Genomic DNA, 12,468 nt, shown 5'->3' with positions numbered 1-12,468 from the left:
CTTATCTTTAATGAACTAAATATTTTAAATAGTTTTTTTTTGTTTATGAATCTGGGCATTTTAGTTTGTACTTTGTAATGTGTATTCCTACAGTTAAATTTATTCAATATTTTTTTTGGTTTCCTAAAATGCATTTGCCTGCGGGCGCCAACACCCTCCTTCAATTTTTTTTTTAGGATATAACCTCTAGCCAAATATTTAAACCATTGACTATCGGGTACCCTTGAATAGTCCTTATCTTTAATGAACTAAATATTTTAAATAGTTTTTTTTTGTTTATGAATCTGGGCATTTTAGTTTGTACTTTGTAATGTGTATTCCTACAGTTAAATTTATTCAATATTTTTTTTTGGTTTCCTAAATTGCATTTGCCTGCGGGCGCCAACACCCTCCTTCAATTTTTTTTTTCAATAATGTAACTCTAGTTGAATATTTTGTATTAACTTGAAAATTGATAACTTGGTGCCCTATGAATAATCATTCTTTAATGAACTAAATATTTTGAATAGTTTTTCTGTTTAAGATCTGGGCATTTCAGTTTGTACGTTGTTATGTGTATTCCTACAGTTAAATTTTTTCAAAATTTTTTTTTTTGGTTTCCTAAAATGCATTTGCCTGCGGGCGCCAACACCCTCCATCAATTTTTTTTTTCAATAATGTAACTCTAGTTGAATATTTTGTATTGACTTGAAAATTGATAACTTGGTGCCCTACGAATAATCATTCTTTAATGAACTAAATATTTTGAATAGTTTTTTTTTGTTTATGAATCTGGGTATTTTAGTTTGTACTTTGTAATGTGTGTATTCCTACATTTAAATGTATTCAATATTTTTTTTTGGTTTCCTAAAATGCATTTGCCTGCGGGCGCCAACACCCTCCTTCAATTTTTTTTTTACGATATAACCTCTAGCCAAATATTTTAAACATTGACTATCGGGTACCCTTGAATAGTCCTTATCTTTAATGAACTAAATATTTTAAATAGTTTTTTTTTTGTTTATGAATCTGGGTATTTTAGTTTGTACTTTGTAATGTGTGTATTCCTACATTTAAATGTATTCAATATTTTTTTTTGGTTTCCTAAAATGCATTTGCCTGCGGGCGCCAACACCCTCCTTCAATTTTTTTTTTACGATATAACCTCTAGCCAAATATTTTAAACATTGACTATCGGGTACCCTTGAATAGTCCTTATCTTTAATGAATTAAATATTTTAAATAGTTTTTTTTGTTTATGAATCTAGGCATTTTAGTTTGTAAGTTGTTATGTGTATTCCTACAGTTAAATTTTTTCAAAATTTTTTTTTTGGTTTCCTAAAATGCATTTGCCTGCGGGTGCAAACACCCTCCTTCAATTTTTTTTTTAGGATATAACCTCTAGCCAAATATTTTAAACATTGACTATCGGGTACCCTTGAATAGTCCTTATCTTTAATGAACTAAATATTTTAAATAGTTTTTTTTTGTTTATGAATCAGGGCATTTTAGTTTGTACTTTGTAATGTGTATTCCTACAGTTAAATTTATTCAATATTTTTTTTTGGTTTCCTAAAATGCATTTGCCTGCGGGCGCCAACACCCTCCTTCAATTTTTTTTTTAGCATATAACCTCTAGCCAAATATTTTAAACATTGACTATCGGGTACCCTTGAATAGTCCTTATCTTTAATGAACTAAATATTTTAAATAGTTTTTTTTTGTTTATGAATCTGGGTATTTTAGTTTGTACTTTGTAATGTGTATTCCTACAGTTAAATTTATTCAATATTTTTTTTGGTTTCCTAAAATGCATTTGCCTGCGGGCGCCAACACCCTCCTTCAATTTTTTTTTTAGGATATAACCTCTAGCCAAATATTTTAAACGTTGACTATCGGGTACCCTTGAATAGTCCTTATCTTTAATGAACTAAATATTTTAAATAGTTTTTTTTTGTTTATGAATCTGGGCATTGTAGTTTGTACTTTGTAATGTGTATTCCTACAGTTAAATTTATTCAATATTTTTTTTTGGTTTCCTAAAATGCATTTGCCTGCGCGCGCCAACACCCTCCTTCAATTTTTTTTTTAGGATATAACCTCTAGCCAAATATTTTAACCATTGACTATCGGGTACCCTTGAATAGTCCTTATCTTTAATGAACTAAATATTTTAAATAGTTTTTTTTTGTTTATGAATCTGGGCATTTTAGTTTGTACTTTGTAATGTGTATTCCTACAGTTAAATGTATTCAATATTTTTTTTTGGTTTCCTAAAATGCATTTGCCTGCGGGCGCCAACACCCTCCTTCAATTTTTTTTTCCAATAATGTAAGTCTAGTTCAATATTTTGTATTGACTTGAAAATTGATAACTTGGTGCCCTATGAATAATCATTCTTTAATGAACTAAATATTTTAAATAGTTTTTTATTGTTTATGAATCTGGGCATTTTAGTTTGTACTTTGTAATGTGTATTCCTACAGTTGAATGTATTTAATATTTTTTTTTGGTTTCCTAAAATGCATTTGCCTGCGGGCGCCAACACCCTCCTTCAATTTTTTTTTTTACGATATAACCTCTAGCCAAATATTTTAAACATTGACTATCGGGTACCCTTGAATAGTCCTTATCTTTAATGAACTAAATATTTTAAATAGTTTTTTTTGTTTATGAATCTGGGCATTTTAGTTTGTAAGTTGTTATGTGTATTCCTACAGTTAAATTTTTTCAAAATTTTTTTTTTGGTTTCCTAAAATGCATTTGCCTGCGGGTGCAAACACCCTCCTTCAATTTTTTTTTTAGGATATAACCTCTAAGTAGGTAGTATATGTAGGTTCTATCCCAGTTTTTACAATTACAGGGAGATTTAAAAACGGTTATCCACGACTTTCCCCCTTGAACGATCAGATTTGTGGGTGCTTACTACCCCAGTTTTTTACTGTTCCAGGGTGATTTAAAAATGGTTATCCACGACTTTCCCCCTTGGATGAACAGATTTTTGGCTGCTTTCTATCCCAGTTTACACTATTTAATTTTTCCAATTTAAATTTTACCCAAAAAAAAAAAAGATATTTACTCAGTTTCACAACAAGTGATTATTATTATTTTTTGCCCATACAAATATATTTACTGTTTCCAGTTTTTTACTGTTCCAGGGAGATTTAAAAACGGATATCCACGACTTTTCCACTTGGACGATCAGATTTGTGGGTGCTTACTATCCCAGTTTTTACAATTACAGGGAGATTTAAAAACGTGTATCCACAACTTTCCCGCTTGGTCGATCAGATTTTTGGCTGCTTTCTATCCCAGTTTATACTGCTTAATTTTTTCAATTCAAATTTTACTCAGTTTCACAACAAGTGATTATTATTATTTTTTGGCCCATACAAATATATTTACTGTTTCCATTTTTATCTTACTTTTTAATTTTTTCATTATTTTAACTTATATACAAAAATAGTAATTAAATAACTTGTAGACTCATGGCCTAGTGGGCTAAGGCGTTGAGTGTAGAGTTTGATAAATTTAAATTTAGGGTAAGTATGTATGTTAATACTACACCCAGTGTCATAGTCCACTATACCATGGGTCTACATTTTTTTTGTTTTTTTTTCATGTTTTTATTCATAAACTGTAATTTTTAATTTTATAATATATTATGTTTCAATTTTCGGGTTATTAGATTTTGTAATAACTGTTTATAATATGTTATATAATAACGCACAACTTAATCTGTATCAGTTTATTAGTAACCGTTGAATTGTGCGTTATTATTTACAATGGACTTATTAAAAGAAATTGAAAGAGACATTTCAGAAATGGGTATAATTCATCCATCACATTTTTGTTACAAGGAATTAGCTGAATTGTATACATTATTATCAAAATTAAAAAGCCACGCTATTAAATGTGGAACAGAAAAAAACAATAATCATTTTACTTTATGTGCGTGGTCAAATCAAAATTGTGATTGCGGACCTGATACATGTTTGTGCATTGTTATCAATTATCTGTTTACCGATTTGAAAAAAATATTGATCAATAAACAAAAATCATTAGTTAAATAATCACTTTTTAACTTTCATAATGTGATCAAACTGTTATCCAACACACTATATTTGACTTTTTTTGATTTTATTTTAGTTGTGTTTTTACAGTGTAGTAGTGTTGACTATGCTGTATTTTATTTATTTGTTAAGGTACTAATAATTTAATTAAAATTGGAACATATATTTCAATCGATAAAAATCAATCAATAGGTACGTCAACTCTGCCAAACATTGAAGGCACATAGAAGATTCACTATACTGAAATCCAAACCAAAATATTATCATCTTGAATTCAATAATTAAATCAATACTGCACACATCATGGACGCCGTAGTAGTCAAATCAATATTCAGCATACATCAACAGAATAAAAAAAACATTTATATTGGATACCTAGTTGATCAACCTTTATCTGTTATTATTTTATTCATGTGTAACGTAACTAAACGATATCTAATACTAAATGTATTTCAATGGAATAAGTTTATATCTGATGATAGTTTTAATATAATTGTTTGTTCTTTATCCACTGTTCAACATTCAAAACGATTACATTTAGATAATAATTTTTATTATAAAATATGTGCAAAATCTGAATCAGTTAATTTACATCATAATAATAACAGAATCACATTATCCAGTGATAATTTAAATCGATTGAAATTATTGGAAACATGTATAAATGCAAATATCATAGAGTTATCAAATAAATTAGTGGCGTATCAGACTGTTTTCAATAATGCATGTATAATTATCAAGTATGATATTTTATATTTATCACCTGATTGTATTAGAAGTGATTTTATCAGTACATATATTAAAGATTATAATTTCAAAATGAATGACCTGAAGGATGAAGAAAAGTCATTTTTACTTGAATTACAACAAATCCATCACGAAACGTTTGCAGACATTATACTAAAGCCTGATATAACCAGCCAATAAAACCAAAATAATCATGATATACGACAAGCTTACTATTTAATAATTAGATTATACCTTCATAATAAACATTATTTATTTTGTCAAATGCATACCTTTATTTAATAATAAATGATAATAATATAATTAATATATTATATATTATAAATAATCTTAAATGTCAACTGGTTAAAATAAACCAAAATATTTTCCATAATATAATCATATTGTATAAATTATTGAATCAAATGTAAGCTTTCTAAAATAAAATTGAATACAAATATTTTAACCGTTTGGTAATAAATAAAAAATACACAAATATTAATGACGGGTTTCATTTAGTGAAACTATAATAATATAAACATATAGTTATTATTTATAAGATTCAATTTTTTTGTTGTTGTTACACATAAATTTATCCATTAATAAATCTTGCAAATTATTAAATGCCGATATTATTGTATTGTCAGCTTTATCTTTTTCGTTCAGCATAGTTTTTGCGTTGAACGTTGAGGTTTTCCATCTATTAAAACAAATTAATGATTGTATATTATAAATGCATATATTTTCATATTATCATAAATATTTTATCAAATAAACTAGATGACACAATTGTTGAGCAGTTAAATATTTTACATACTGTGTGAATATTATTAGTATCAACGACGAAACATCATCATACCTATATTCACAAAATTGCTTGGTTGTAAGCATCGTGCCTATTTAGGTTATAAAATAGTACTATGGCATGATATGTTTCCCCAATAATTTACAAATATTGTACTTAATTTTTTTTTTTTCTTATTCATTTTAATGATACCTAGTGTAAATCTTAATATACTCTGTTTATACAAAATATTAATAGTTACCTGTCTTTTGACTCTACTTTTTCCATGTCCGATGTTTTGTATTTTTGAATAACCAAATAATCACTTGCTGTTTTGATTTCGGGTATTTTGATACAAAAATTTCCACCATCTGATTTTTTTACGCGTATGCAGTTTTCATTAACCATAGTTGTTAAACCATTATATTCTTGTTCCAGTTTTAATAAATGCGACTGAAACTAAAATCAATATTAAATTGATAAATATATTATTATTAAAATATGGAATATTTTACTTTCTGTTTTTTTGGTTTAGGTTTTATAACGGTTTCAGGTTTTTTAGAATTCTGCATTTGCTCATTTTTCCGATGATTATAAAGTTCCTAAATTTATATACCCATGTTTTTAACATATTGATGTGTAATGTAAGGAAATTAAGAAAAAAGTTTATGATATAATAATAATAATAATAATACCGGTGCACATACATCAATTTCTTCATCATCTGAATTTTGATCGCTTGTGTTGACCATTATTAATTTCTGTTTTTTTGGTTTAGCTTTCATAGTGATTTTGGGTTTTTTAGAATTCTGCATTTGCACATTTTTTCGATATGAATAATGATCCTAAATTTAAATGATTATGTTTTAAACTTATTGTTAATAAATGGTGTTAAATTAAAGTATATTAATAATATATTATAATTATTATAATAATGTACTTACATTGATTTCTTCATCGGCCGAATTTTGTACACTCATGTCGGACATTATTACTATGCACTCGTATTGCTTAAAATTAACTGATGAAATTCACATTAGGTCTCTTTATTTTATATAAATTAATATCTATGATATATAGTAATAGTCATGTCAATGCCTGTTACACATGGTGTTGGTAATAAATAAAAACTGATATACACATTGTTTTTAACGATAAACAGAGAAATTAAAAGATATTTGGCATTGACTAATGTGTGGAAAAGCAGATTATAAACTGTATGCCCAAAATCGTTTGATATATCCATCACTTATTCGCACTGCACTATTTTTATTTTTAGTATTTTGTACATCAATGATTATAATTAAAATTTGATCGCATTTTATGTTTACATTAAGATATAAGGTGCCGTGTTGGTAATAAATAAAAACTGATATACACATTGTTTTTAACGATTAACAGAGGAATTAAAAGATATTTGACATTGGCTAATGTGTGGAAAAGCAGATTATAAACTGTATGCCAAAAATCGTTTGATATATCCATCACTTATTCGCACTGCACTATTTTTTATTTTTAGTATTTTGTACATCAATGATTATAATTTAAATTTGATCGCATTTCATGTTTACATTAACATATAAGGTGCTAATAATAAAAATAGTGCCGTGCGAATAAGTGATGGATATATCAAACGATTTTTGGCATACAGTTTATAATCTGCTTTTCCATGTTACTTAAATAGTGGGGTTCATTAGATCAATAATAATAATACTCAACAAGCTGGTATGCAAGAACGCCGCATGCAGCGAGCAGAATATTTCATTGTAAGTTAATTAATTATAACATTTTAATTTTTAAAATATAATCATTTTATTCATTTTTAGCAAAGATATGATACCTGACGACAACCTCGATAATGTAATTAGTCATATACCACCGATCACAATACAACATATTGCAAAATATCCATTTACTCACAGTGAACGTGAAGTTTATGAATATTTTCGCCAGTTGCATTCAGTTTTTGTCGTGAGGGAAGTTCGATATTCATTTGATGATAATATTATCGATATATTTTGCTCATTCGAATGTGCCAATTATATCAATCAGGCGTATTTTGAGTCGAATCTTGTAAATTTAAGTTTAAAAGCGTACCATGTTATGTTTAAGGATATAAATGTGCTACAAATGTATTGTCAAAGACGAAGGTGTTTGGCATGCCAAAAATACGTCACTGTCTGTGACAATCGCAATTTATATGCTGAACCCGAAGAGGATTATGTAATACAAGTATTTCCAATAACCAATTGCACCGTCAATCTACTTCAATCAACAGTTCATACATAACTACATAAGTGATATTTTATTTTAATACGTTATTATATATTTTATTTTAATGCGGTTTTGAATTAATTGTTAAAAATGCCAAAATTTAACCGCATTAAAAAAATTAATCGATTAAACATCACTGGACAAAAATTAGTAGAAATTGAGAAATTTAAAAATAATCGCTCAAAAACTTTTTATTATAAAAACAACGAAAACCTTATTGACTTATTGTCATTTTTAAATTCTACTTCTTCTTCATTAAAATCAAAACTAAAAGAATTATGTTCTTCATCCACATATAAATTTAATTTATTTGTAGACTTAGTATATGAAAATTTAATTACGGGAGAAGTTCGGGATGTTGCATTTAAAACAACAAATGTTTTATGTTATTTTACTTCAAATTTTTCTACCCTTTTTAAAAACATGTTCGATAAATTATTAAATGAACAAGAGTCATTTCTGTTGAAGGGTTCTTCTTGGAGACAAATTAGTTTAGATGGTCTCCAATTAAGAACAAATAAAGTAAATTTACTAGGGGGTTCCTCATTTATAAAATTACCCCAATCAATTTATAATAAAAAAGCAATAATAAACGTAATGAATTATGACAATAGATGTTTTAAATATGCAATTTTATCAAAATTTAATGAAAAAAAAAATAAAAATAATTTTAGTATTAAATATTTTAATTTTTTGGAAAAAAAAAGTGGTCTTAATTTTAATTGTATTGATTACCCTACACCAATCAATCAAATAAAAAAATTTGAAAAAATTAATAACATATCCGTTAATGTTTATAGTTGTGATGATAAAAATCAAATTTACCCACTTCATATAAATAATAACGAAAAATCCGATCATTATGATTTGTTTTTTTTCTCAAATGAACCAACAACACATTATTGTTACATAGCTAATTTCTCACGACTGATTAGATCACAAAGAACAAAACATGAAAGTAAAATAATTATTTGCAAGCGATGTTTTACGACTTTTAATGTTAAACCAAATAAAAACAAGGCATGGGGGCAGCATGGTCTCGATAGGCATAAAGTAATCTGCCAAAAACATAAACTTTGTAAGCCTGTAATGATTGATCCACATGATGACAAATTTATATATTTTAATAAATATAATCGGGCTGACCGAATTCCTATTGTAATTTATGCCGATTTTGAATGCTTTTTAAAACCCACTAATAATATCATAACGGTCAATACTAAAAACACGCATTATCATAAGCCCATGAGTTATGGGCTATATGTTAAAATTGATTACAACATCGTCCCAAAAAAATTAGTAAAACAATTTAAAATTCCTAAAAATCCAATAATTTATAGAGGCAAAAATGCATCAAAGCATTTTATGTTAACTATAATTGATATTTCTACCAAAATTTATTATCTATATAATACTAATAAATCAATGCATAAATTAACAAAAAAGGAAGAAGGTCAATATATTAATTCGAAAAAATGTGAACTATGTTTGAGATCATTTAATAATGAAACCGTATTTAAAGTTAGAGACCACTCACATCTTACAGGGAAATATTTAAGGGCTTTATGCTTAAATTGTAATTTTTCGGCACAAAACCCATCATTTGTACCAGTATATTTCCATAATTTATCGTATGACGGTCATTTTATTGTACGCACCTTAGGCTGTAATGATAATGACATACGCATTATTCCAAACTCGGGTGAAAAATATTTGACCTTTAGTAAGCAAATTTTTGATAAATTTTATGTAAAATTTGTAGACACTTTTATGTTCATGTCAGAATCACTCTCTAATTTAGCTACTAATTTAGCCGAAGATAAAACAAGATTCCGTGAAATTAACCATCATTTTCCTTTAGAAAACGTTGATTTAGTTATTCGGAAAGGTGTATTTCCATATGAGTATGTAGACTGCAACTCAAAACTTAAAGATACCTCATTACCACCTAGAATTAAATTTTATAATTCGTTAACAGATGATCATATTTCAAAAAAAGATTACATGCATGCATGCAATGTTTGGGAGAAATTTAATATAAAAACATTAGGTGAATATAGTGATTTATATTTATTAACGGACATATTGATTCTGGCTGATGTATTTGAAAATTTTAGAGATATTTGTTTGAAAACTTTTAATTTAGACGCCTCTTATTATTTGACAGCACCTGGTTTTGCGTTTGACGCAATGTTAAGTTTTACTGGAGTTAAACTTGAGAGATTAACAGATTATTTGATGTTACTCATGATGGAGAATGGAATAAGAGGGGGGGTATGCCAATCTGTAAGACGCTATGCCAGAGCTAATCTACCAGATGTTGATGGGATTAATTATAACAAAAAAAAACCACACATTTATTTGGCATATTTTGATTGTGTAAATTTATACGGCAAATCAATGCTTGCAAGTTTACCATACAAAAATTTTGAATGGTATAATGATTTGACATTAGACGTTACTACTATAGATGACGATGCACCTATTGGTTATATACTGGAAGTGGATGTGGATTACCCCGAAAAATTACATGATATTCATAGCGATTTACCTTTTTTGCCACACAATAGTTGTCCACCTAATTCTAAGATTATTAAACTGCTGACAACTTTAAATAATAAATCAAATTATGTCGTTCATTATAGATTGTTAAAGCAGGCAATTCACAACGGATTAAAAGTTGTAAAAGTTCATAAAATAATTAAGTTTGATCAATCAAAATGGTTAGCCCCTTATGTTGATAAATGCACTAGTATGAGGGTCTTGGCAAAAAACAAGTTTGAATATGAATTTTGGAAATTACTCGTGAATAGTGTCTATGGGAAATGTATGGAGAATCCGCGTAAAAGATTGGATATAAAGTTGGTATCAGATGATCGAAAAGCTCATAGGCTAATGAGAAAACCTAATTTCATAGATAGAACTATATATAGCAATGAGTTAATGTCTTTACATTTTCAAAAAGAAAAGATTAAATTTGATAAACCAATCTACGTGGGATTTTCTATTTTAGATATATCGAAAACCTATATTTATAATTTCCATTATGACGTAATGAAAAATAAATACGGAAAAAAAATATCACTATTATACACTGATACCGATTCATTAATATATCGTATTAAAACAAATAATTATTTTAATGATTTAAAATTTGATTTATTGAGTCATTTTGATACTTCTAATTTTCCAATTAGTCACTTTTGTTACAGTGATAAACATAAGAACACCCCAGGATATTTTAAAGACGAATTGAAGAGTGAAATTATGACGCAATTTGTAACGCTAAGACCCAAATTATATGCTTATACAGTAAGTGGTATTGAATACAAAAAGGCAAAAGGTGTAAAAAAGTATGTTAGAGACAAGTATATGACGGTCAATCATTATTTAGATATTTTATCAAAGTTCAGTATACAAAATTCCTCACATTTGGATGCACAAAATGGTGAATCTAGTCAAATTAATGCATACTGTGATATTAACTCAATACAGGCAACAAAACATAATGTTTATTCCAAAACAACCAGAAAAATAGTATTGAGTGCAAATGACGATAAACGTGTCATATTAAAAGGTGGTATTTGCACTTTACCATACGGACATTATAAATTAAACTAATCAAAAATAATTATGAATATGTTTTATTACAAACGTATTTTATAAATAGTAAATCATTTAACTAATTAGCTATTCGACAAATCGTTATCGATGATAAAATTAATTAAGGGAGCTATAGTAACCTAATCATGAAGCAAATTGTTTAATTTTTATATTATAATATATTAATGTACAAAATATAACAATAATCATTGTTTTTCAAATTTAATATTTCTAAAAGTGTTATAATATTTAATTCATTGAACATTTTATAAATTGTAAAAATGGAAAATGTATGTTATTTAATTTGGTTACAAACTTTTTGTTAAAACTATGTATATATTTTAATATTCTAACATTGATCATTAACTTTTATGTATGATTCATTTCTATTTATTTTTTATTATTAAATAATAATATACATAATTGTATTGTGATTGACTTTGGTCGAGATTCATTATGTTAAATTGTAAGTAATATGATTTATGATACTGTAATTATTTAATAATAAATTAAAAAATTGTAATATGCCGGTTCTATGAAGATGATGAAGCAAAATGTATATAATTTTACTTTTTATTGATCCTATTATATTAAATATAGAAGTCTATTTATGTTTATATACTTTAGTTATATTGATTTATTTAAAATATGTTATAATTGGTAAATATTATTATACTTTTGTTAATATCGTTATTCTATATTGTAATTGAACATTGGCCTTGTAAATATTAAATAAAATTAAATAAATAATATATAGAATAATGATGCATTTTATACTTGATCATTCAATTTTGAAATTTAGTGTTATAACTTATAAAATTATGTTTTTAATTTTTTTGAATCTTGTATAACTAAATCATTTGAAACAATATTGTACTTAACCAATTGTGTAATTTTTATATAAACCTGATCGCTTATTATCCCGTGCTAGTAGTATACATCTGTATGTTTACAGTTCATTGACGTGTTGTAACGTAATGATTAAGACTTAATCTGGATATCCCTCCGGGGGGTCACCGATTTACTGAG

At 26.9% G+C, this 12,468-nt stretch overlaps 2 protein-coding genes across 5 annotated transcripts; one reads left to right on the top strand and one right to left on the bottom strand.

Annotated features, from left to right (window-relative positions):
- Positions 1–5,131: 5,131 nt before the first annotated feature.
- On the bottom strand, positions 5,132–6,991 carry LOC132952378 (uncharacterized). 4 transcript variants are annotated; one of them, XM_061024665.1, is made up of 5 exons: positions 6,507–6,990; positions 6,258–6,407; positions 6,078–6,164; positions 5,825–6,021; positions 5,133–5,478 (listed from the first exon to the last, which is right to left on the bottom strand). In XM_061024665.1, the coding sequence occupies exons 1-5, from the start codon at positions 6,549–6,551 to the stop codon at positions 5,328–5,330; spliced, it is 630 nt and encodes a 209-aa protein (XP_060880648.1). In that variant the 5' UTR covers positions 6,552–6,990; the 3' UTR covers positions 5,133–5,327. The 4 variants fall into 4 exon arrangements, with proteins under 4 accessions (XP_060880650.1, XP_060880648.1, XP_060880651.1 ...); XM_061024666.1 differs by having other exon boundaries at positions 5,137–5,478; positions 6,270–6,407; positions 6,507–6,989; XM_061024667.1 differs by lacking the exon at positions 6,078–6,164 and having other exon boundaries at positions 5,132–5,478; positions 6,507–6,991.
- A 208-nt stretch (positions 6,992–7,199) lies between these two features.
- LOC132952905 (uncharacterized) lies at positions 7,200–12,172 on the top strand. Its single transcript, XM_061025405.1, has 2 exons — positions 7,200–7,328; positions 7,389–12,172. Exon 2 carries the CDS (start codon positions 7,927–7,929, stop codon positions 11,455–11,457), a length of 3,531 nt encoding a protein of 1,176 aa, XP_060881388.1. The 5' UTR covers positions 7,200–7,328; positions 7,389–7,926; the 3' UTR covers positions 11,458–12,172.
- The last annotated feature ends 296 nt before the right edge of the window (positions 12,173–12,468 follow it).

This window comes from Metopolophium dirhodum, chromosome 9, assembly GCF_019925205.1.
Source record: "Metopolophium dirhodum isolate CAU chromosome 9, ASM1992520v1, whole genome shotgun sequence".
NCBI classification, from domain to species: Eukaryota; Metazoa; Arthropoda; class Insecta; order Hemiptera; family Aphididae; genus Metopolophium; species Metopolophium dirhodum.
Note: the sequence above shows the minus strand (reverse complement) of the source record. Positions and strands in the feature narration are given on the sequence as shown.